This window comes from Numenius arquata, chromosome 10 (genome assembly GCF_964106895.1).
Source record: "Numenius arquata chromosome 10, bNumArq3.hap1.1, whole genome shotgun sequence".
In the NCBI taxonomy this organism is placed as follows: Eukaryota; Metazoa; Chordata; class Aves; order Charadriiformes; family Scolopacidae; genus Numenius; species Numenius arquata.
In genome coordinates, this window is record NC_133585.1 from 932477 (window position 1) to 959252 (window position 26776).

The window sequence follows — 26776 nt, forward strand, 5'->3', positions numbered from 1 at the left end:
TTCCAGGCAACTTTTTTTTTTTTTTTCATAGAAACGTAGAGTTACAATCTTCAAACTACAAATACTGACCTATATGGTGCAAAAAATAAGGTGCCAAAAACTAAGGAGTGCTCTAACTTTGTAGATGCTATTTTAGAAAATCGTTCTGATCATCTTTCTAATTTGTTGGAATTAGATTTATTTTCAGACCTCTTGTGGAGAAAGTTGGCACTGTAATTTCTTTATATGTCTTAGAAGTAGTCATAAGGAAAAAAAAAAAGGAAAAGGGAATGAAGGTTTCCCAGTACCATTGTATGTATAAAGTTTTGGCAGTGTTGATTCTTTGTTAATTTCATGTATAATTATTAAGATCCCAGGATTGTCGTATATTTGTATCTCCTCTGGCACAACCTCAGACTTTTCAGAAATCTGGCCTGTTCCCGAGCCTGGCCAGGCAGCAGGCAAAGGGCTCTCTCCCCTTGCGACTGTGGCCGCGGAAGGAAAGCTGTTCGGTGCAGAGGGAACAGACACTGGAAGTTAGAACTTACAGATTTTCCTTCAGACTCCTCCTCTGAATAGTTCTTATTTTGGAGGTGTCGTTTCCATACTTATATTCTCCACCTCTGCTGTGTTAGTAAAATAGTAGTAGTATTATGTACTGATTTGGGGGTAAGTTTTCCCTCCTGGGCATTTTGGAAAGTAAGAGAAAAATTCCCCTACCTAGTATTAGTAAAACTTTTCAATAAACTTTAGGAATTATGCAAAGAAAATATTAAGGTCTTTAGTGATGGACATTTCTGACGAGGCTTTGACACAGACTTTCCAGGTATAAAAAGTGCAAGCGAGACTTCAGTCTGTTTTTCTGAATTCCTCTAAAATGGTCTCCTCTGAATTTTTGTCTTCCTTCTTTTTTTACCACTAATTTTATGAGCTGGAGAGTTCCCATTTATGTTCTTGGAGGAAATAATTTTTCATGGGAATGTTTTTCTCCTTTCACCGAGGAGAAGCTTTCCAGGGATGGTTTGGTTTGGATGAAATCACCCAGAATATTTGTGATGAAAAGCATAAGTTACTGGAGCTCACCCGTTCTCGGTGGAAGGACTGGAGTGCTGAATGCATTTCAAAGGCATGGCTCGCTGCAGACACAGGTTCCAAAATGTCTAAGCAGCTAAAGCCCTGTGGGACAAACCTACACAGACTGATTTCATGAAAGGTACGTGGGAGAACTTGTCACACCAGAGTTCTCATCTGGGTTTTTCTGCTCAGGGACAGACTTGGCAGGCAGACCAAAGAGGATATGGTGGATGTTGTCTGCATTTTCTTTTTTTTTCTTTTTTTTTTTTTTCCCTCCCTTCCCCAGGCTGTGTGCAGTACTACAGTTCCTTGCAGATGCATGCTTTCTCCAGTTCCATTCATACGGAGAAGCAGAAAGCTAATGAGATAGGTATTTAACGATTTGTAGGAAATACGGAGTTTGCTTCTGTGCTATAGCACAATTTTTCTGCTCTTTGCAGTGTCAAAGAAGGTCACTGTGAAATTAAACTCTCCTAGAAATGACAGGCTCTTAATTAAGAGGTCGTATAGTCAGTCTTCTGCAGGGTGGTTTGTTCTCTTTGGAAGGAGAACAAAGCTGAGGAATGGTGCACCTTCGCCTTTGGTCAGTAACACCCTGCAGCTGGGGAGAATGTCATCTTCTGCTAAAGCAGGTCGCACCACTTGTGCCTCATGTGCTGGCACGATAAACTCTAAACTCTCATCCCTCAGGCATCTTGCAGTGGTTTGTTTACCTAAGATTCCTTGACATTATTGAGAAAACAGAGCTTTTCTTCCATGTGCTGGAAGAACAACAAATAACAAAAAAGCTGTTGATGTGGTTTAGAGGGAACAGCGTTGTTCATCTGTTGGATTCCTCAGATGAGCGGAGTCTTGTGTAAATGTCCTCATGCTGTTAGGTCCCTATCTGGTGGCACTGGAAAATACACGAAAATGGCATCGGGCAGGTTTTCTTGCTAGGCCTGTGCTGAGACAAAGTGAGTGAGGATGTCTCGCTGGTGCCTGACTCCTGGTCTGGGCACATCAATACTTAACTCGGGTCCTGCATGCGACACTTGGAGTTCCTGGTGAGATCTCAGAAACAGTGCAGGATGGAAAACTTCGGTGAATGTAGGCTTAGCCTCCTCCTCCCAGTTTTCCTTTTTTTTTTTTTGTCTAGGGAGGCACTTGAGGGTGCTGTGGGTTTAGTTGGACAAGCCTGGCTGCGTAGAACAGAGTACATTCAGGACCCTGGGGACATACATGGTGATCTTCAACTGAACTGATAGAGAGCACTACCAAACTATACATGGAATTTAGATAGTGTTTTGTTCTGCGCAAACCCTAAGTCCCCAAAGAGGAAAGAGAATTTCATTGTTTATCTGCCAGAAGTGCACTTAGATTGTATTTGAACAAATCTGTTGGGTTTTTGTTTTGCTGAGGCTGCCAAGGACAGATTGCCTGTCTTGAAGTATTTCTTCGCATAGTGGCTCACGCTGCACATGAAAGAAGCTTAAAAGAGTAAAGCAGTTTCTGTGCTAGATGGTATCAGGGTTCATGCTGGTTGGATAATGACGTGGTCAGAGGGACTTAGAATGAAGATTTTATTGTGGACTCCAGGCGTTAGGAATTTTCAGTGCAAATGACTTCTTTTGTGCAGGTGCTTTGTTCTGTACTGTCAAAGAACACTTTTGCAGCGACTGTAGAGTAGTGGCTATGCAAGAATGTGAACCTCAGCAGCATAGAATATATAGGTACAGCTACGGAGGCTAGAGCTGCTTAGCTAAATCCCTTGCATGTTTTTAAGCCGTTATTTTTTACTTTAGTCATGTTTCATATCAATTACCTTTTTTCAAAATCATTGTGCTAACTAATGTCCTTTAATGTCCTTTTTGTCCTTTAAAATGTCCATAGACTTGAAAATGTCAATACTTTATGAACTAAATACCCATAGATATTTGCCAACAAACTTCATATTTATTTTGGAATAAATTCTCTTGTAGTGAAGAAAACCAATTAAAACTAATTATCCAGTACTTGAGGAAAGAAACCACAACTTGGTGGTAGGGAAATCTGGGTACCAAAGCAGGTGTAGTAATATCAAGGCAATACCAGAAAATCAGTGATTAGAGATAGACAAACTGTTTTTTTCTGAAGAACAGTTCTCCACAGGTAATTGTATGATATTTCATTATTTTTCGTAAAAGTAAAAATACTGTAGAAAAATAGATTCAACATACTCCAGAAGGTCTTATTCAAGAGAATCATGCCTGTGAAATTGCCCTTGCTTCGGTTCTAGAACAGTGAGAAAAATGATTGCAGTGCTCAGACCGGCTGTGATGGGGGGATTTTGGGGGGTTAGTGACAAAGGTTTGGGAATTTTTGTAAATTTTTTTTTAATAGAACTTAGCTATTTCCTTCTGGTTTTGGATTACTTGCTAGATGACATGTTATATTTAATAATGGTAGTCCTGTTAAGTCCTATTAGTACAATAATATTAAAACGTTTGTGACAGGATTTTTGGAAATGGTTGCATGTGCTTTCTGTGGTAGGAGATCCAGGAGCCCTGGTCCCTGCCATGTACCCCATATATATGTGTGTGTATGTATATATATATAGCATCTTTTCAGAGTTGTTCTTCTGTGTTAGTTTTCTCCATAACTGTAAGGGAGGGTGTTTTAAAGACAGTAAGGGGTGAGTTGTGTTATTCAAAATATGTTTTCAGAAAATACGCAACTGTCTCATTTACTGCACAGTTTCTGCTACTCAGAGTCTCTCCTACTTTTACCTTTATCATCATTACTTTTATCACGCATTTCTTCTTTTTTTTCCTTCCATGACTTGTCATTCTCACCTGTTGTTGCTTTTCAATCAGTGTTTGTCCACAGATGGAGTTATTCAAGAATAGTCTTGGAGGGTAATCTCACTAGTATCAACGCCCGCTTCTGAGATGAAGTTACCTAGGTTACCAGATAGGGATTTACTCGCGTTTATTGACAGTGTGCCCCGCTTTCGGGAGTCTTCCTGAGGAGCGTAAGGTGGCGGAGGCACAGAATGCCCGGTGTGCTGGGGTACTGCCCCGTGGCTCCCTCAGCTGTACTTTCATCTGAAAGAACGTGGGTTTGCCAGGCTGCGTACTTCAGTTCCTACATGAGGAAAAATTCTCTTTCATCCGCTTTGTGTTCCTCTGCGACCCTTGTAAAGTAGCGTACAGTCACCCTTGGAATTTGTAGGTTTGCAAAAATTTGTTGTGAAACAGGCCTTTCCTTTCTAAATTGTGCCCCCTTGTGCAGAGATGCGGTGGGTCGGTGGAGAAGGAGACCTGGAGCGCGAGGGCAGAGCAGGCTCAGCAGTGTGCATGGGAACTGTTTCAGGAGGACAGTAATTAGAAATTATCTGCTTGTGTTTATATAATTTGGCTCAGAGGTTTTTTCCTATTAATCTGTACATTTTTTGCAATAATATAATTGTATTAGTAGCTTAGAGATGAGAAATCTAATGTGGGAAGAGTTATTTTACTTTTACTTACAATGAGTTTACATGATGCCAGTGACATTATTTTCTGTATTTATAAATACATTTTAGAAATTACTTAATTGCCAACATTGTGAAATATTTTTCTGTAAATTCATACAATACCAGCAGTCTAAGGCAGTGCTTTCGGATAAATTTAGCATTACATCATTTCATTTGCAGCAATGTAAACACAAGCTCCAGTACGTCGGCAAAACTGAATATGAAATATTTCAGATTTTATTATCTCTGTGTCCGTGGTTGAAGTAAGATGCTTAGGGAGTTTTTACACGGAACAGACGTCCAGGGGCTGTTGGAGAAGAAGACTTTCAGGAGCTGCGGAGGTGAGGCAGTCCCGCGTGAGAGGCAGTGAGGGACTGAGATTTGGCAGCGAGGGCTGTGCTCCCGGGCTCCCGGGCAGCCTCTCTGGACCACAACAGGCTCTCGTCTCGTATCGCTGGAAGCTGGCTCCCGGCTTCTGCTTCTCTCAGCTTCTTTCACTTGCTACACAGTTTTATCATTTTTCCTACCAGTTGATATGATACGGATATGGATATGGTGAGACGCAAGAGGAGAAGGTATGGCATATGGCTCATGGCATATAAAATATAACAAAGCTTTTCTTACAGCAGGAATAAGAGGAAGGCTTTCCTTCTTCAGGCAATAGAATGTAGTGCTGCAGAAAAATATATTCTTGGTGTATTAAGTAGAACATTTCTTATTGGAATATACTTAAAGAAGTATATTCAGTCAGTACTCACCCTGCAGATGTAAACAGTTAGTAATTTCTAAAAGTCTGTGGTGTTTCCTTTTTATTTCAATTAAGCATACTGCATGCGAATGTTTACTGGCTTAGTGTGTTTAATTGATTGTAAAGCCACTTACAGAATTTTAGTACTTGAAGTTATGAAACTTGGACGAACTTCTGTCTACTTGTTAGCTTAGTATTGCGTTCTAACTCTATAAATGAAGTAATATAATTACAGGCTTTTCTTTTTCTTGCTTTGTTGTTGTGATAAAATACTTAGGCACAGTTAGTGAAGTCAGCATTAAACCCCCCAGTGAATACCTCACTGTTACTGTGAACTGATGAAGAAATATTGTATGTACAGCAAGGATTAATAGAAAAAGCTTGCTACTTTTTAGTAAAGTATATTGAAATCCTAAAGTGAATATGTAAGATTTGTTTTTTTGAATATTCAGTAAGAATAGAAATGAAAGCAAATTCTGTAGCTATTGCTTCACCCGGTGTAATCAATAGAAAGTGTTCAGTAGAAATGCAGTCAGGATGACATTTGATTAGTGTGTGTGTTTTTATAAACACTAAAAATACTGTTTTGTCTTACTCTCCCATCATAGGCACTTGGAGCTGTAATTGCAGGCAGCTTCCTATACAATAGGGATGATAGTGAGAGAAGTTTCCTTTTCTCAAATGCATGTTTTACTCTTAAATAGTTGAAAAAACTTGAAAATTGTGTAATGTGGAAGTGTACTGGACTAGACCTCCGGTAAAGTACTGTGGTGCAGGAATTCCAACTAGGAACAGTGCTTTTGACTTGGCCCAAGCAATTTATTGAGCAGGTTGGTTGATGAGGAATCCAAGTACCTACTTGTAAAAATAACATCTTAATGTTCTTTTTTGTACGTAAGCGCTGATGATTAGTGAGTTGTGATGGTTCTACTTCATGAACACAAACTCCCCACCTCTGTGACAACTTGCTGTATTTTCACTTCTATAGAGGGAGTTTGACCTCTCTGATGCTTTTTTAGTTTAGAGTTGTAGCTTTACTATGTTAAAAGCAAATAGGATGGAGACGTTATGACAAAGCTTTGAGGCCTTCAGTAAAGGGCTGAAATACCTACATTTTTCTTTGTGCTGCTACGAAGTGATAAAACAAAAGGTGACTGAAGGTTGATACATACTGAATAGTGTTAAAAGTCACATCTACTGCAGTAATGCCTGGCAGCATGAGGCCAGGGGGCTTATTTTCCAAGGAGCCGAATAAACGCATAGGAAGATAAAATTCCTGTTTTAAAGTGTGTACACAGTGATAAAAAAGGTGAGCTGTAAGATGTACAGATAGAATGTATTATTAAATGACCATATTGATAAGTAGCATGTGTGTGAGTACGGGCTTTGGCTGATGTATTACTGAGTCCAGAGGAGTAACGCCCCGTGAAGAAAGTAAATACGCAGTCAGTCAGGAGACAAAGAATGACTAGACTCAAATGTAAAATTACAGTCGTGTTTGGCAAGTACATAGTGAGGGTGCAGAGTTATCAAAACCATGTTAACTTAATTTATGGAATAGTTTTTGTTGCCATCTTTACTCCTCCTTCCTTCTCTATCAATCCTGAGAGAGGCCGGGACTTTTAAGAAGTGTCATTTTTGTATGTTATTTTAATAACACTAAACTAGTGCCCAAATCTTCCATCTTAAATTTTATTAAGCACTTAAACTTTCATCATTGCTTCATTTTCTGTTTTCATATGGTCTTTGATAGATAAATCTTCATACGCAGGTTTCATTGTAAAAGAAGGCATTAATACAGTTTGTAGAATATCTTTTGGAATATAAAGACTCAATTTTAAAACAGATTTTAGAAGTAAATGTCTTGGATGGAACTGACTTTTTTCCATCACAGCATTGCCCTTTTCTATGCTAGTATTAGAATAGGTTTATGTATTTTATGTAGATTTGGGGTTTGATGAGACCTCTGTTATTAAAAGCATGTGAAAACTTTACCTACCATGGGAATAGATTGTCCTTGATACGCTGCTGAGGAAATAAGAGTCTGGAAATTATCTCTGCTTGTTTATTCTGTACTACAGGAAAGATCCATTAGATCTATATAACCTTTATAAAGGACTTCTAAATGTTTTTTTTTTGTCCCTGTTGCCATCTCAAATTCTTATTGTAGCACTATTTGAACAAAAAAGGCTTTTTGCTTATTCTCGGAATGATGCCACTGTGACAAAAATGCCCTCTAAAGATCTTAAGAGTGTACTTGTCAAGCTTAAAGTATTTGAGACTTCAGTAAAATGTTGTGCTCTACTGGAGTTTTGTGGAAACATACAGCGCTTTCAGGGGTTTGCTGTCCTTCTATGATAATTATTTAAAATGAGAGAGCGAACACCCGTTTTTGCTTGGGAGTGAACTGAAACACCCACGACCACTTTCCTCCCTCCAGTACGTGAATACTTTATTATGTACGTGAGAACTTGCTGCAGCTAATTCAAAACAAATCTGTACCCAGCTCTCCCAAAGCTGTTGAAGCTGTTTCTCACCAAGATGAAGCCTTTGAAAAAGTTTAAAAAATCCTAAATTGGGCATGCGTAATTATGGATAAGTGAATCAAAGTTTTTTCAAAACTGGTGTGACAGTGTGAAGGAGAAGCTCATAATAGGAATCAAAGTTTTATCCTTCATTTTGAGAGGCTAAGCATATATATAGGTCATTTACACATGTAATTCAGCATATAATAATTGCAATTTATAAAAATGATTGCACTGAAGAGAGTGGCTATGAATTTTGGTGAGGAAGCTGTTGTATATACAAAGTTTAGCTGAAGCTAACGCTAAAGCAAAATAAATCTCATGGATGACTAAACTGTAGTCCCTGGGTCTCTAACAATCCCCAGAGAAATAAGGAAAGTTAATTTAAAATATTTTTGTTCTTCTGGTCTTAAGCCAGATGCCTTAAATTCTGAAAATCAAGCCTCAAGTGACATTCCACTCCAGTGGGAAAAGAAAGGAGAACGTATACTCTGCTCCTGCAGAATCAGATTTACTTAATTGAAAAGTGCAATTTCAATACTGTACTAATGCTCTCATTCCCACTGCCCTTGTTTGGTCACTCACTCTCTTAAAACAAGCATATTTACTTTAAAAAAACATCTTTTAGCTGTAATGATTGAATGGGAACTTTTGAAAGTTGCAGAACATTATCTATCTTGGGCATTTCAGGCGAGTAGAACTGAACTGGAAATACGATTAATGAGTCGTTGTCCCGTGGTTAGATCTTGGAATTGGCTTCCAAAACTCTACCTGGAGATGGCAAAATAAATGTATCCATTTTAATGTAATCATAGTGCTACCATCATTTCAGATGGATTCATTCAGATTTGGATGAAATTAAAAAAACTCTTCCAGTAACAATTACTTTGGTAAATACAGTTTTATTCTAGTATGCAATTGTCTTAATATGTTTGGCTATTAGTGTCTATTAGGTATCTATCATCAAAGTTATGTCATAAAATAAAAATAATATGTGAAAATTGAATGTACGTTTTTCTGCAGGACAGTTCTTTAGTTTAAGACAGCATTTGCATGCACCCGCTGGAAAGAAGGACAAGAGGAACTGATTTCTTTAGGTCACTGCATTATGTGTTGCCTGTTCACGCTGTCATCTTAGCTTAAACTTCCCTAAACTTGAGATACTTTCTATAGATACAGCATCGTCTTCCTTAGCAGCTAATGACTTTTTTTAGGAGAGTTATGAAATGCTCATTGTGAGCAGAGATGAATGAAGACTCACTTTTTATCAGTAAATTAAGATTAAACCCGTTATTTAAAAATGAGGTTCAGAGTATCAATATCCTGCTGTTGCTTTGGGAACGGTGCCTTTTCTATTTCTAGGTAATTCAAAAAATCCTGGAAGTGGAAAATGCCTCTTTATAGAACAAAGTTATTTTGTTTCATGAAATCATGTTCTGTAGCCTGACCTAAAAGTCTCTTAAACAATTCAGTCATGAAAACTCTGAGAATTTCCTGGCCCCTAAGTACAATCCAAAATAATCTTATAATTATTCATGTGACCCTGTGAACCCAACAGCTGAAGCACAAGCAAACAAACAGGCATGGATCAGTGTCTGCAAAATTAGCAAATGAGAACTAGATTTCCTGTGCTAAGGAAAATGCTCCAAGTTGCTCTTTTCTTAGCTCTGTGCCATGGGTGGGATGCACGGATTTTACAGTGTAGTAATACGCTCCTGATCTTTCAATTGCAACTGGTTATAAATGAAAATATTTAGAGATACAGATAAAGTTCTGTTGCACGTCATGTTTACGTGATACTTGTGTTTCTGCCTGTGGGTGTGAGCTGTAGAGTGTTTCGGTAGATTTGGGAAGACTATTTCAGTATTCTTTCAATATAAATCTGCAATGTATAGTACAACAAACCCCTAAATTCAGTCTTTGATACAAATAATGATAGTGATTGTATAAATACAAAGACAGTTTTATTACATGCCCTTTGAGCTGTGGCACTTTTAGTCTGAGCTGGAGACCTTCCTAAGCAACTTGAGCAGTTCCTGTAGTCGCAGTGATGCAACGTCGCAGGGGGTGAAAACGGAATTGCCAGTGCTGTCAGTGTTGGTGATCTTCTGGCTCCTAATGCCAGGGACACGGGAAGGGAATAGGCTGTGCTTTCTGAATCACTTATGTGAGTACGTGTATTAAAATAAGACTTTAAAAGAACAGGTAAAGCCGGAGTTTTGCAAATAGGTAAGATTGTAGAAAGAGGACGACAAACCAAACGTGTAAGAGCTGGTGAGCCATGGTCTTCAACAGCCGCTAGCGTTGGGCTTTCTGTTCGGGTCTTTGTTTTCAAGATGGTCTTGTTGACAGCAGATCTCACAGGATTTTTGTGTACTGTGGGTTACCCCTCAAATTTACTGGCCATTTGTAGTTCAGAAATACGCAGCTAAGCTTATCTTTCAAAGTAGTTTAAATAATCAGTTCACGTGTGGGGATGCAGTTATTTCTAAATGTATGAGTTCTCCAGAAGCCTTTCCTCAAGTGGGAAAATAGGGGACAAAATCATACAGATTTCTGCCTGGATCTGATGTGTGTGGGGTTTTTGTTTATTTGTTTGTTTCTTAGAGAAAATGTAGACTGACTGTCGCTCCACATGTAGAATAAGAGTTGAAAAAATTAGCCATGTGGGAAGGGGGCTGTGGGTTTCCTCTGCGCCGAGTGCTCGGCATCGACCTGTCCTCAACGCACCCGGCACACTGGCAGTGTGGAAAAGATGAACGTGATGCCTGTTTGAAACCTTTAATGACTTAACTAATTCATTTATTGTCTACCTTTGAAGAAAGTAAGCCTTTAAGGATGTAATAAATAGAGTTTTTGATGGCTTCTGTTAGTATTTCTTACTATTTTTCATTTGCATTTGGAACGCTCAGAGATCCCTTTACCAGTAGCATCCATTACAGTGGGATGTTCCAAAGACCTGCAGTGAAAGGTGGAATTTACAATGAAAATGTTCATCTCCTGAGTTGAAATTATTCACTTATGGCACATTTAAGATTCTAACATCTAAGTGCTTTGATTGTGAATTATTCCAGTCTGCTTTCTGACTTGGGGTTTTAATCCTAATTACTGCCTATTTTAGATAATGTGCTTGCCTCCACTAAAACTTCTATTCTCTATTGAAGAGTCAACCTGCTAGTTTTTTCTTGCTTTAAGTACTTCTTATAGCACACCTGAGAAGTTCTATATGAATGGAATATCTTTGTTTTTCATCAGGAAGAGGTATCAACTGTCATTATTAAAATATATTTTTAAAAAAAGTAATATGATTTTGAACAAAAGTATGTGTTGTGTGTGTACTTTTATGTTAAAAGCTTAGTAGACAATTTTGAAAGCTGTTAACTCCCGAAATTCCAATCGACGTGGTGGGGCGTTCAAAGACATGACCCACATCAGACTAGTGAAACTACCATCTTCTCAGTAAATAAAGGTGCGCGTTAGCTTCACAAGTATGTTTAGATGGGTAGTCACTTTTAGAGTAAGGTTGAAATAACACAGGTGTTTGAATAGAGTATACTTAATTCATTTAGTTACTAAGACAGTATATTGCTTTTAAGTGAATTTGTTGATAAAAGTTGGGAGGAAATAAATAAGGACTTGTTTAGAAAATATAAAGAGAATACTGGCTGCAGGAAGACTTGACAAGAGTAGAAGAGTTAGCAGCTATTTAGCCCAGGATACTAAGTTGAGAAGTCCTAGAAAAATATAAAAATTATGATTTAAACTGAAGAAGTTAGCAAGAGAACTTAGTAATCAATTAATTACTATTAAAAAAAACATTTTTTCACATGAACTTTAGTGCCAACAGAAATATAAATAGCTGCCCTGGCTGCCCAGAAAGTGGTATTTTTGGCCTTTTCTGGGTAAGATTACAGAAGTCTCGCTGGCGAGGGCATTGTTTCACATTGCTGAAAAGGGACGTGAGGAGCTCCTGGGTTGTGCGTGGTGTCACCCGTTCATTTTCTTCTTAGTCCTATTGGAATCTCAAGTACTTACAAACAGTCTTTCGAATGACAGTTAATTGATGTCTATTGTCAGCCTCTGTTGTGTATCTTGAGACGATTCTTCATAGTAGTGATTTGGATCCAAGGTGTATGACCAGCCGTGAGGAGTAAGAAGCACTATTTCGCTGTCCCTTCTCCTCTGGACTGGTGATTCTCTCGGAGCGGGACTTTCTGGGGGCAGAGGGGCTGTGGTAAATCTGTGCCCCATTTATATCACACTGCTTTTTTGTCTCCCAAATCTGCCAAGTCCATCTTTTGTTCAGTAATAGCTTTTGAAATAAACAGTACTGGGACCTTACAGAAATGGAGAAGTAGTAAGTAACGGCAACGAAATTATATCACAAGTGAAAATGACGCCTTGTTGGAAGTTTGGACCCACTGTTACCATGTCTGGTCATAGGTAAATACAAATCTCAAATGTATTTGCTTTTTTTAAAAGTGTATCGTTATTTTCTTATGATCCCGAATGAAAAGCTTTCCCTGCTAAAGACATTGGTCTTGTACCAGAACTGAAGGGGGATGGCTGGTGTTATTTCTGAAGAATGTTGAGTTATGTCTAGGGGTTTGATCCTCATTAAATTCGGTGTCTGCTCCTTGGGATGATCTCATCCTTAGCAGGATGCAATTCATAAGGAATATTGGCTGGTGAGGTAATGCCCATTCTGTAATTGCGATTGGAGCTGTAGAAAGTTCACGGAGCGTGGGTTAATGACTATTAGTCTTTGGGCATATCTGTGCTCGTTCTCTCCCCTGGCAGTGGGTGCTGCTCCCCGCGTTACAGGGGGAACCCGGCTGTTCCCCCCGAGTCCTCTGCCGCGGTGCCCAGCTACAACTTGCTGGGGAAAATGTGGTACGGAGCAAAAATTGCTGTTGAATCAGTGAGCGTTACTGCTCCATAGCACGAGACTTTGTCTTGTGCTCTGTCTAAAGATCCGCGTCTGCCTAATCCTTGAAGTGAGAGCAGAAGTTAGAAAAGCCTTTGGGAACAGACAGTGCAACAAGGATATTGACAGGACAGCTGCTGGGGGGTGGCCAGGCGGGACAGGTCACTGCGGCGTTGCATCTGAATTGTTAGAACCTGAAGCTCATTTACAGAAAAGCAAAGGAAACATCTGGGCCTCCCCCAGTGACTGTAATGCTGGGCGTTATTAGAAAAGCCATGAGCAAATTAGAGTTTGTCCTGATGCTGGAACGAGCATCGACTCCTGTGATGGGGGGATGCCTGAAGACCACTGTTCCTTTCCTGGGAGGTGTAAGGGACCGGACAGACTCTGCTGTGTGCACCTCCTCTGCCAGCGTTACACACTCTGCCCCGGGGGACAGCTTCCTCGTGACTCACCAGATTTATTCCCATTGCAAGGAGAAAGTGGTAGTAACGCTAGACTGTCCCTTGGCATCATGTCCCCGGTTTTGGGCAGTGAGGGCATAACGTGTGGTGTTTGCTTTTACTCGCTGCCTGCAGTTGCAAATTATGCAAGCAGATACCTTTTGTAAAAATCAGAGTCTTGTTAAATGCATTGAAAAAATGCACACAATACAAAAAAAAGCTAGAACAACCTTACTTCATTTTACTGTATTTCCTTCCTTTCCTCTTTTTCCCACTCCTCCCTTTGACGGCATTCAAAGCATCCCCAGTGCAACATCACTTAAGCTCTTTCTCCCTCAGCTATCAGAAATCGTCCCTTTGTCTTCTCTGCTGCTTCCCTGCTGGGCTGCTGCTGCACAAACTAACCTTCCACTTCTTGTCTTCTCAAAGTAGTTCCTGGTTTTCTTCTCTGGGGTGTCCCAGGCAAAAAATGAACAGCACCTGAACCCCTCTCTAGTAAATACTGCATTCGTCAAGTACTGTGCAAAATTATAGCAGTATCGATTACTGCGTGTATTTGTGAGCAGGGTTTTCTCCCCACCCTTCCAAGATAACAGTATTCCCAGTACGTGATGAGGTACATTTCAGATTGTACCTTGGCACTGTATTCTCTTATTTTCTAGGCATTTTTTCAAATAGAAACCAGCATTTCAGCAGTCTAGGGATATTTTAAGGAATTTTTCCATTACGAAAATGAGCATCTCGGCAGTCAAGATATTCTGTTTAAGCACCATGTGAAAATACGTAGAGAGCGCAAGATATGAGCAATTTACTATGTCGAGAACACTGTTAACCCCTGGTGTTCTGAACAGTCTTTGCACGATTGCCTGTATTTCACTGCAAATGTGTGTTAGTGTTACAGCTCCGGTTTCTTGCTGCTGAGTCGCTGCTGCAGCTCTGGGATCACCGGATCTCCCAGGGCTGTTCTTTGTCACCCTGACATGCTGGAGCGGGTGGTGACCGTGTCCCAGTGTGCCACAACAGTCCTTTACTGCTGCTGCTTCAACGGAAATGCAAACCTGCACCAAATGCCTGCGGTTCAGCAGAAATTCCTTCAGATGGTGGTGGTTCTTTGTTTGTTAGTAAAGCTGCAGGCAGACAAGTGCCGTTGCTGAATCTGCCCTCAAATGCATCTCCAAAATCTGTTGAGTATGAAGAAGGGCATCATGATGTGTAACCCTTTATTTTATTTGATTTTATTTTTAATCTGGGATGGTTGCTAATCCTTTAAGAATGTTGCCTGTTAGCCAAAAAAGATGGATCGTGAGATGCTGAGAGAGGATTCGTGGGAATTTTGGACTTTGACCCCAACTTGTGAATCTGCAGTTGCTTCCAGAGAGCTGTTTCTGTATTTCCCACAGTGTACCTGGGGAGGAACTCTGCGATGGTGTCGTCGCAAACGAGAAATCGGAGAAGCTGGTGAGAGGTAGTGAACCTCATGCAAATTGGAGAGGCAGCACAATTTACTAAAGCTTGTGGGTGAATATTTGTCATCGTCCCCCTCATCTTGAATAGTAAGTTAGGAATGGAATTTAATTGACCACAGATTTTATGCCTTGCCCTGCTTGTCTTGTAAAATACCAGAACATGGTAAGACTCGTAGCCAAAAATTTGATCAGCTGTTCTGGTGTGTGCTTATTTGGTCAGAGGCCGACGAGTGCCACGAAGAAGATAATGTTCTAGCAGTCTGAACGTCTAGCTCTGTACTCCAAACACTGCAAAATGCTTACAAAAAAAGCTCAGATTAGTTCAGCGTCTCAAAAGCGTTTCTGAAGTTGTCACCTATTTGATCACTGACATGAACATGTCAGGGACCGGAGCTGAGAACTAGTCCTGAGAGAGCAGACCTTTCTGCCCTTCACAGCATCATCTCTGTCCACCACAGCATGGACAACCTGCATAACTGTGGGAGCGGTGGGGCTCTGGCACGTCTTCTGGAGAATCTGAAGTACATGGTTTAAAAAAGACAGGTATTTACATGATTCTGAGTGTGACACAAAATGCAGTTGGTGTTTAGTGTGTTTCAGTTCTCATCGTTGATGTATAATCAGAATTTGTTACAACAGATTCGTGTTTTAGAAAGTCCATGAATTAAAGATTTCCTTCTTCCTGAAAATCAGAAAAGTGTATGTACTAAACTGGTGGGACCCTTCTTTTTCTTCTCTAGAAGTCTTGGAGGGATGGTCACTCTTTGGTCTGTTTTGGTGCAGAACAGTCGCAGTGATGCACATTTGAACCCAGCTCTGGAACCCTTGGAATCCATACCTGGTGCATAATAACATGAAGCTTCTGTCTTGAAACAGATTAACTGTCCTGAAAGAGACAGATGGTGTAAAATTGTCAAAAAAATATAGGAAATTTATCAGTTTATTTTTAAAAAAAGTTACTTGTGTATATTTGTGGTTTTGCCAAGGATTTGACTTTTTGCAAGGCAGTTTCAGCCCTAATAAAGTTGCATACAGATGTCTGTTAACTTGCTGCTTAATATCAAGTATTTTTTCTTTTAGGCATGTCTTTCATCTAAGTTTGCTGCAATTTAAGTAAAATATGCTTGAAAATTTAGTTGGTGACTTCAGCAGTAGTGGTAGAAAATACAATACAACCATTTTTGCTGTAGCTTTTAAAGTTTTCTTTTATTGAAAGAGTTCTTTTTCCCTTGACATTGCCAGCGTCCATCCGTACAGCGTCTGACTTCTTGCTGTCGCCTGAACCAAATCTTGCAGTGGATTTCCCTGCGGAGATGCCTGAGCTTTCTGAGGGCACGGAGCGGGAGCTGGAGAAGGGAGGGCTGTAATTAGGTTCTGTGATGCTGTACCAGGGTCTGTGGCGCTGTAAGCAGCGCAGGCGAGCGAGCCCGCTCGGAAGCGGGGTGTGTGGCACACACAGTGCTGAGAAACGGGCCATTGCTGGGAGCCGGCTTTGGGCAGAACACCAAGAGCTGGCCAAGCGTCTCTGTACCTGCAGCGTCTGCTCAGAAAAGAGAATTGTAAATGAAATGTGGAGAATTGACTGTACAAAGTAGTGTGATTCATTTTCATTTTTTCACAGCAGGAATTCTTTTTGGAAATACGGTCCAGATTAAACCCAAGGCCAGCAATTATTCTGGATTGGTTTAGGAATCTGAGTTCACACGACCTGACTTTAAATCCCAGATTGGTGCCAGACCTTTTTTCCCAGATTGGTCTGATTTTCAGCATTTCTGCAGATCCCAATTGACAGTTGTTTGTTCCAACATCTTTGCAAATGGAGTTACCCACTGAGCGTTGTTCAGGGAGTAAAGTGACTGGTTCTCTCACGGTGAACTAGATCAAGGGATAAATGTTAAAAATAATTACGTCTGAAATAATTATGTTTAAAAGAAATGTTCCTTGGGCTATGGCCTCACTCTTGTTTTTTACAATAAACTTTTTGGGTACGCATATTGTTTATTATGATAATGAAGTTAGAGAAATTAAGCCTGCTTCCTAATAACAAGACTCTTTGCTCTGTTCTCCATTCCAGTGTCTGGGTTTCGTAGGCGCCAAGCAGCTGCTGGATGTTTGGCAAAACGATAACATGCCCCCAGGGCCTAACCTAAATACCTGGGGCAGCAAAAATACAAAAAGAGAAACAAATAAAAGATTACAGTAAACAGGAAGAGAGATACATAAGTTTAAGTAAGAAATCAGAGCAGTTGTTTTGATGAACTGCTCTATCCGGTATTTCCAGTACAGCAGCACCCGTGAACCCCGGCTTGGTTTTGGGGGGGTGTCTGTCACGGGCTGTGGGGCCAGGAGGGGCTCTGGTGGGGGGGTTTCTGCCGCTTTTACCCAGCAAACCCACAGTCGTGTGCGTGGAGGAAAGGACGTGATGCAGTTTGCAGCTGTAGTGGTGGCTGAGCAGAAGAAAAGCTTCGAAGAGAAATGGCGGAATAGTTTCAAGGCCGGCAGGAGTTACTTGTCCTTATAGTTATTTTTAAAGAATATCTTAAGAAAATATGTCTGTTGTCACTGTAAGAAAGTTTTATTGCCTGAAGGTTATCAATAAGTTAACTTGCAGATACCATTTTAAGTTACTAGAAGCAAAGCTGAGGTCTTTTTAAAGTAAAGTTTTTATGATTTATTGTATATGTTATTAAGAGTGAAAAATCTATTTTGTTTCCATTTATTTTCCAAATACGGGCTTGGTTATAAAACAACAAGACTGGAATTCTGCCTGAATTTAATCTTTATTTTAAGATTTTGAGTTGGAGGACATATTTTTCTTCTGTAGTATTCTGCAAAATTTTATGTTGAAAGTAATTTTTATTTTCTTTTTAGTTAACATTAAAACTTCTTTAAAAAATAGAAGAAAGCAAAAATCTATCAAAGCCATAGTATACTGTCATTGGAATGCCAGTGTATTAGTGTATAAAGGTACCTGATTCAGCTCACTTGTTATTTTAAAAGTATCATTTAAGAAAAAAAAAGTATTAGAATGTATGCTTTTATTGTCTAAAGTAAATCTCGAGGTACTATAATTGCATATAAATTCTACCATTTACATGTTTGCTCATTCTGGTGGTCTAGATACGTCCACCCTAAACTCCCTGTAAGCATCGGTACCTTGCACTACTTAAAAAGAGATTGGAATTCCCTTTCCTATCGCAGCGCTTTCGGGAGCGGGTTGTGCCTCAGCCCCGGGGGGTGCTGCTGGCTGTGTGGTGCGGGGGGCATTGACATCCTCCAGTTTGGATGTGTGACTCGGGAGCAACGTGCCCTCCTGAACCACTGGTTTTGGGCAGGCAGCTGTGAGTTTGGTGCTGTGTTTCACTCTGGTTCACATTCATTTCCCACGGCAGTGATCATTCTTCGGCAGTGACACAGCTCAGTGCATCTGCCCCGATGAACTGGAAGCCCTGGCTTGGCTTCAGCTGGTTTGTCTCCCAGGCCAGGTGAAGTGTCCCCAGTGCCTGGTGCACTCTCACTGACAGGTGATTTTCCCTCCCACTTACCCGAGGGACATCTTCCTATTCTGATTTTTTTCCAGTGGCTGATAAATATACCCATTGTAAATCTGTGTCGTTTCGTAACCCCGTCTGTGTGGGCAGAAGTAGCACATTCAGAGCTTTAACACGTGGAAACAAACAGGATTTGAAAACGTTGTATGAAGCGCAGAGTCTTTGGAGACAGCTAGTGCCCTGAAGTCTGCTTTATACAGAAGAGATTAACACCATTATTCTATGTGTAATCTCTCCAGCAAAACACTGTCGCCTATTTCTGTCAACAAATGGTTTCTTTGCTTTGGCAGCTGGAAGAAATTTGAGTTGTGTAGGCAACAGAACAGGCTTTATAAGTTGCAGAACCCAATTTTAAAAATATTTGGGAAGGTAACTGCAGTTTTGAGAAGTTATTTTCATTAACTAAATATTTTTTTAAACAAGCTGAAAAGACTAATTATGTCTGCTGCGTGTGACATCAGCCGTGCGTGAGGCGGGGTCAGTGTTGTACCTTTTGGGAAGGTGGGTCTCCACATCCCACCGTTCCTCGCAGCCACCTCCCGGGGGGAACGGTCCTCGTGTCCTCTCCGGGCAGCGGGCGCTCTCAGAGGGCGCCTTCTCTCCCAATAAAGTAAAGGCTTAATTTTTCTAGAAGGCTCAGACCAAATAAATAAATAAATTTTTTATTTATTTGTTTTTATTTTATTTATTTAAATTCCGCAAAATTTGTAGGGAGAGGGAGAAAAAAAAAGATAGTCACCAGAGTATTTCACTGTGTAATGCATCACCGAAACCATATTTCTAATGGGATTGAGTTATAAAAGTCACAGTCAGGATGTGAAAGATTTATTATTTTATGTTAATAAATATTTCAGTGTTCTTTTCCAAATCATTGAAATAATTTACTAGTTAATAAATTATTATATTTTAAGTAAAATTTTACTGTTTTCCCCAATAAATTGTTAATTTGAAAATTAAAACTAAGATAAGAAATATGCACTTTAATAAATACTGCATTGTATTTGATTTTCTGGTTTATGGCAAATAAGAAGTAAAAAATTTGCCAAATTTTGAATTTAGTAGCTGACTCAAAGCTTCTGCTCTTCTCAGTTTCTGTACCTGGGTGGAAGAATCACACCATCGTGCACAACTTCTGTTTGTGGAGGGTGGGGTGCTCTGGGCACAGAGCATTTGGCCCCCCCCTCGCTCCCATGGTGGGGTAGATGAGGGTAGATGAGGTGCCGGTGCCTCTGCCGCGGGGTGAGCACAGGCTCCGCACACAGCCTCTTACCTTTCGACTGAGCACAGGTGGGTGTGCGCTGTGGGACAGGATGGGGTTGTGTTGATGGACAGCTGGACCGGGTGTCCGTGTGGGGAGGGATGGCAGCAAGAAACAAGCCGTTAATCACACAAAATAGACGTTAAGCCATCAGCTTGTGTCTTGGGCGCATCTAAGGGCTGATGGGAACAACCCCATGACGATTTTCTCAGCACCTGTCCTGTTAACAGTTCTAATGACCTATGTGAATTTTTAGTTTGGTGGTTTACACTTTGTAATTTGAAACAAATTACTAGTGTTAATCAGTAAGTCAGCATACAAGAATGCAAAGAACCACGTCTCCCCTTGTATACTAAATGAAAAGATTTCTTTCAGGTTCTTGCTTTGATCATTAGACTCTTTTAAATCAGCAAACATTACTTAGTTGCTAAGCCGCAGACTGCAGTTCGTTAGTGCGTTAGCACAAATATTGGAAAACGGCTACTAAACCAATATTAGCTGGAGGAGCTGTGCGTGGGCTGGGGGTAATGCAATGAACGTGACACCAGAGCATTTGGAAAGGTTTACTCATGGGGATTAAAACCCTTTCTGTTTGCAGAAACCCGCCCCACGCAGCAAGGAGAAGTGCAAACCCTGCGTAGGTCTGTTTTTCTGCTACTGACATCTGTAAGGCTTTAATAGTCTTATAAATAATTTTGGGTCTATTCTTTATTTTAAATGTTGCCCATATGTGTTGCTGTGGCATTACTTTGTCTAATGGTGATCCTTACAACTGGTTTTCATTAGAATGCTTTTAAGCATAGATGGAAAGCCAGAATGGCATCTTAGTTAAACAGCTGGTTTGGGAGCCCAACTCAAAATCTTGGATCCACAGATATTTCAGGTTCAATGCATACATGCCGTGGTTTAACTCAGTGCCTTTTGGCAGAGGCTGTCGAACTTTACAACAAGTCATGCTACTTAGAATTTTTTGGTGTTCAGGGTATTATCTTAAGTAACTGAACTAACAGTTGATGCTTTTGTGTTCTTCACAGATCTTCAATGCAGTGAAAGAAGAAGAAGGAGCAGAAGATATTTTTGACTATTTTCCTCCCCTTGTGAGAACACTCCAAACGTTTGATACAGACTGTTTGTGCAAAGATGATGGGGTTTGTGTAAGACCATGTGGAACAGGTGCTCACTGTGGATACCGTGCCACCACACAGAGGACTGCTCTCTCTAACTATATAACTGGTGCTTTACTGGAAGCAACTACATCACTAGGAGCAAGGAGTGGTCTTTTAAATATCTTTGGAGGATCAACTGGAAGAACAATGCTTAAAGGTAATGAAGATTTGATTTTTTTTGAACCCTGTCCACTTTAAATATAGGGTGTATTGCAAAAAATATAATATAATGCTATGTAATATTCTGTACTTCATGTATGAAGTTAACAGATAAAAAAGATTTTCGTGTTTTCAAGGATTTTTCTTTTTTCTTTGCAGTCATTACGTGGCCTGACTAGCGATGTTTATTTAATGAAGTACAAATACATGCAAAACTGAAAAGATTTTTAGTACCAAACAGACACCTTTTCAGTTTTTTTTCTATTGAGAAACATTCCTGTCTGCATCCACAGTCAGTGCCTAAGCTGTTGTTGTTAGGGTGCTCCTTTGGGTAGTATTTCTCACTTACCCAGCACTTCTGCTGGTGGGTGAGTTGGCTCAGGACTTGGGGAAGGCTCGGTGGCTGGAGGTGTCACTGCACAGCTAGCTGTCGGCACAGCACCCGCTGGTAAGTACCTACAGTGCACTTCTCATTTACTGTTGGGCTTCTCCCAGACCCACCGTCCTTCTAATACTGGCTCATTTCAGATAACACGGGTATTGTCTGTGTGGAGAATGCCCGTTGGAGGATGGATGTTACGTTCTACCTTTCCGAGCTGATCATCTTCGGGTGCAATAAGAATATCATTATGTGTTTGAGTTCGGTCAGTTTGGGAAGTTAAACGGCACCAAGGCATTCTTGGTACAAATTCATTGCATTAAAACAGGATTTTGTACAGAATAGTAACTGCATTTTAAATTCATTTTTAATTAATGTCTAGAATATTTCCTAAGGTACTCAAGCATTTTGGGATTTATCTTCATCTGATACACTCTAGCACAAGGATGTAGCATCTCAGTTGTACAACTGTAGAACTGAAGTATGTGGATATTACAGCTTGCCCAAAATTTACAAAATGTACGAATTCTCGGTACAGTTCCTTAACTACTGCAGATATTGAACTCATTTTTACAGACAAATAATGATGTAGTTTGTGCTTTATACCAAAGCTGAGCCCAAGCCAGTGAGACCTTAAAGCAAAGGCAAAGCACTGCAATTCCACAGAGAAGCTGTGTAGGTAGTAGAGATTTGATTTACTGTAGTGGTCTGGGCATGATTACTGTAGTGGTCTCTGTCGAGGAAGAGATGTGCTGCAGCTTTAGGATATTGAAATTTTCTGGATGTTCATGTTATGGTTATTTTCATCTGTGCAGCATCCTCTCTTACTGCAGGATTTAACTTCAAACACGAGCTAATCTCATCTAAACCTGACAACTGTTAATTGACATCGATAACAACACTGTTGTGAAATGCAATGGAGGATTTATCACAGGGTACAGCATATCATCGAAACACTTCACTTAGGAGTTGTTTGGAGGTGTTGAAGAGGGAATGTATTGATCCTGTTGCTGTGGGTTAACCCTGGTAGGCAGCCAAGCACCATGCTGCCGCTGACATCCCCCCGCCGTGGGATGGGGAGAAAATCGACAGGGTGAAAGTGTGAAAATTCCTGGCCTGAGATGTAACCAGTTTAATAGATTAAAACAAAAGCTGTTCCTACAGGCCAAGGAAGATACTCATTCACCACTTCCCATGGCAGGCGGTCGTTCAGCAGTTCCAGGAAAGCAGGGCTCCATCACACGGAACGGCTGCTTGGGGAGACAAACGCTGTCACTCCAGATGTCCCCCTTCCTCCTTGTCCCCAGCTTTTATTACTGAGCACGGTGCCGTATGTACGGGATATCCCTTGGCTCATTTGGGGCCAGCTGTCCCAGCGGTGTCCCCTCCCTGAAGTTAAGGGTGTCATATGCTGCAGAGACACCAGGGAGATGAAAATGAATATTTGCTTTGACAGGCAGAGGCTGTGCCCGTGCAGCAATTCCAGTGCTGGGCACTGCCCTCAACTAGTGCCAGCAGCAGGAAACTAGCGTTGTAACTTCTAGGGTAGGTTTCTCCATGCTGCTCAGCCTGTCGAAGAACAGCGGGAAAACACCTTCTCTGATTCTGTTCCGGCTGTTGTGATCAAGAATAGCGGATGTTTGTTGTTCCTGTGTCTCACAGGCTGGGGCAGGAGGGTAGGTTTCCGAGTGTTGCCTTGCTTCCACAGAAACTTTAAGCAAAGGTTCTCACGTCTTTGTATTTAATTTATTTTTTAATTTTGGTAGTAGAACATGTCTTACGGTTATTCCTTTAAAATTGTACTTGAAAAAGGATTTGCAATGTAGGACAATGTCATAGTACAACCTAAGGTCCTAGCAGAAAGGTCCCGATGGAAGCGCAGGAGAGCACAGATGCGTAGACGCCTGGCTTGTGTGGATTAGTGCAGTGTGGAGACACTCAACCTGTTCCTGACTCTTCAGACCTGAGCTGGAGTAATCTCACCATGCAGGGAAAGCCCCTGTAGCGGCTGGTTGGAAGACAATTTAGGCAGCCCTGGTTAATAACCCTTCAGACTGTGACCCTTCCTGGGGATGGCACTAGCCGAGACGGTGGTAGTTAGAGCATGATTGCTCCCTGCTTCACTCTATGGGAGAAAAAGGGCTTTTAATAATGTCTACAAAACAAGATTTAGTTTAAATGAGTAATCTTCCAATTAAACATAATTATAGGCTACGGTTTACTGGCTTTTGAGACTTTTTTTTTTAATTAAAAAAAAACAGTATAGTTCTTTCTGTTCCAAATTAGGAAAGAGCTTGGTCAAACCTTTTTTCCAAGGTTGGGGAGTATTATCTACTGACCGTGTTCTTCTGGAAGCTCTTTTCCAGTACAGACATGGAACTGTGGACATAATTTAGATGGCTGTCAACTCTAGAGTAATTATTACTGCACTTGGAATGATTTTTAAGACAGTTCTTAAAAAGCTTCAGAAGTGGAAGTGAATTTGTTTATTAAAACCAGTCTGTATCAGCTGGGCTTGAAAAGATCTCAAGGGCTGTCGGATTTATGTTTGGAGGACCTCTTCTGGACCAGACAACATTCCACTACTTTTCCTTCAAAATGTTTGCAATTCCTGGAGATACAGTTCAGCACTCTCTTGCATAATCTGTTTAAAGAGGAGCCCATTCCTTTAATGGGGAGTGTCCTTCATGGTGTAAAAGGAAGACTTCTCAAAGCCTTTGTGCGCTCTGTAGTGAGGGGTTTTACGCAGTCTCTGCCCTGGAAACAGGGATCCTGCAAACACAGAGTCCCTGATGCTGGAATGGGCTCCTGGTTTATTCTCTCTGGTGCTAAGCACATTGTGTTCAGCCCTGCAGGAGCTCTTCGGTGACCTGAGCAGTGAACCTCACAGAACAAGCAGTCCAGCTCCAGCAAACACTGTTCTGGGGCTGTGTTCGGTAGCTGAGGACCTTGGATGCTCCGGGTCCCCAGAGCTGGAGTGGTCTTGCGGGCAGACCAGCTGCCAGCGGTGGTTGTTCCAGAGGAGGCTTCCGAACATGCCAGAATTCCCAGTCACGTGGAGCTGGGGCCGAGAGCCTTTAAAACTGCTGTAGGGCCTGCTCTGTGGGAGACCCCTGTCTCGGGTGGGGAGCCGGGAGCCTGCAGGCCCTGCTCTCAGCGGGCTCCGACCCAGGAGCTGCAGCTCCACTCCCGGTAGCACAGGGATGGTCTGAGAGGGGGCTCCCGGGAACCACAGATGCCTGGAGTTCCCACAGCTGCTCAGTGACAGCCACATCCTCGGCAGCATCTGTTCCTACACAGAAGAGAGTTTTCACGTGTGAGCACTGAAGAGGTTTCAGCTGGGCTGGTTTAGCACCTCTGTGTGTAGCTCGGAATTGCTGGTTAGGAAGAAGCTTTGAGAGTGTCTTTCAGTGGATTTGGATTGGAACCAGATTTCTTCCTGTGGAAAGGAAATCTTGCTTCTCAGCCTGTTCTGGTTCTTACAAATGGATTGTTACAGAGGCTTGTTCATAGTTGTTAGCGGGCCAGAACTTTCTCTGGAATAATTTGAAGACTCTGTCATTGTCAGATTTCATGTGGTGGTGGCAATTTTTTTACAGAAAGTGAAAAAAAGGTTTGGATCTTTAAAAAATCTTACGGAAGGAACTAGGGTATGTGAAATGTTTGTGCTTTGTATTTGATGCTTGTGTCCAAAGTCCTTCCCTGTGCCCCCACCCCTGAACCCCATTGCGAGGGTAACTTCTGTACCTTTGTCATCTAGGAAAAAGCGAATAATCGAAGTCTAAACTGTAATAAAAGTGTAATCCAAGTGTACAGTGTGATAGAAGTGTAATCCAAGGAAAGTGAAAAGAGGTGTCCGAGGATGGACCAGACAGCAAACATTTCATATCGATGTTCTTTCTGCTTTAGTGTCTTTCGAAGCTTTTAAGTCTGATGCCACTTTAAGTGATCTGTACCAGACTCCATCCCTGGTCACTGTTGTTTGCCTTCCAGAGAAAGGTTACTGAGAATTTGTTGAAAAGACAACAACAATTTTTGACCAAGAACAGAAGGAAACTCATTTGTTGTGAACGTGCAGGCAGGCTATATTGATCTAAGAAAACCTACATCATTCGTCCCTCCATATTCAGAATTGCCCTTTCTCTGTTTGCAGGCTTTGCCTCAGCAGAGGTTGGCTGCAAACAGGACCCGGGTCTCTGTGGCTTTTCCCACTGTTGTTTGTTGTGCCCTCTGCACAAGGCTCATTGTTAGAACATTGGTGACATTCCATGACCCCTGAAGCTGGGGCAGTTGCCTGACGGCTATAGATGAGAGGCCGTGAGCGATACGAGCTCCAGGTGCACAGACTGAGGAAGACCAACGTGATTTCGCTGGTCTGTGGTCAGCTTAACCTTGGGGCCAAAGGCTGAGCCCAGCGAAAGTGAGGGGTAAAGCCAAACGAGCTGAAAAGATGAAATGTATCTCAGGGGTGAGAATCTATGGTAAGAAGGCGGGTGAGGCAACAGGCTGTAGGAAAGGAGACCAGGTCCAGGAGGTGTGTCAGACAGGGAGTAGACAAGGTGGCGTGAGGCAAGGGAGTGGGACAGGGAATCAGGGATTTCCCGCTGCTCAGGTGACTCCAGGATGTAGATGAAGATGACCGGGACCAAGCGCAGGTCACTTGGTCAGGGGCAGAGCCAGGGGTGACAAGGCAGGAAGCACCGACCAAGGCTGAGACGGCAGGAAGAAGGAGGAGGGTTTGGGAGGAGAGCTGTAGCCGGGGGATACCTGGGACTGGAGCTGGCCTCAAGGGTTGTCTCCATAGACTGGCAGAAGGAAGAGGTCACCACAGCTAGTCCTGGACCAACATTAGTGTAACAAAAACTTCTTGTAATCCAGTACATTGTGGGCACAAAGAACTAAGCTCTGCCAGCACAGCCTGTCTCATCCTCATGGTCATCTTTCTGAGTCCAGGAAGGTACGTTACTGCAAGATGAAACGATACATGATTGATCCAGGGACTAAACCGAAGAGAACTAGTGCAAGTAATCTAAGTAAAAAAAAAATATAAATGTCTTAATCTGTAAAATTGGTCCCTTGGACAGAAGAGGTACCGTACTCCATGGCGCAGGAAGGTTGTGTTGGTGTGGATCTGGATATCCAAACCAGCACACACAGCTAGGTCAGTAAAAATCAGAACTGAGTTTCGGATGGTTTTGTATAGGTTTTAGTTCCAGTAAGATTATGTGGCAGTTTGGTTCTCTGGAGATCCTTCAACTTGTGCAGCTGAGCCTCTGCTTACGGCAGTATTTTTGTTGGGGGTCTAGGGCTGCTGTTTCCACCCGCAGGAAAAAGAGTTTAATTCACAGAATGAGTCTGTGCTATTAGAGCTTTGTTGTGAGAAGGGAATGAAGGACACACTAATGTGTGGGGTGAAGGCTGAAAGAGCAGAAGTTTGTTCAAAGTGATGTTAGTTTTAAAATCAAACTTATTTTTTTATGAAGAGTAATTTGTAGAAAAAATGAGATGGGATTCAAAGCTCAGATAGTTAATCCCTAAACTGCTTATTATTGTTTATTATTTTAAAGATCTGAACATTTGTTTGAATGGGCCTTGTAAAAGTAGTGTCCATGGGAACTTTGAAAGT

At 41.4% G+C, this 26776-nt stretch overlaps 1 protein-coding gene across 2 annotated transcripts in view; it reads left to right on the forward strand.

Annotated features, from left to right (window-relative positions):
- PLCE1 (phospholipase C epsilon 1) overlaps positions 1-26776 on the forward strand; it is a 100784-nt gene that overhangs the window by 12991 nt on the left and 61017 nt on the right. For both annotated transcript variants that reach the window (XM_074154991.1, XM_074154992.1), the window contains exon 2: positions 20481-20769. In XM_074154991.1, the coding sequence (XP_074011092.1) occupies positions 20481-20769 (289 nt within the window). The remainder of the gene's footprint in view (positions 1-20480; positions 20770-26776) is intronic.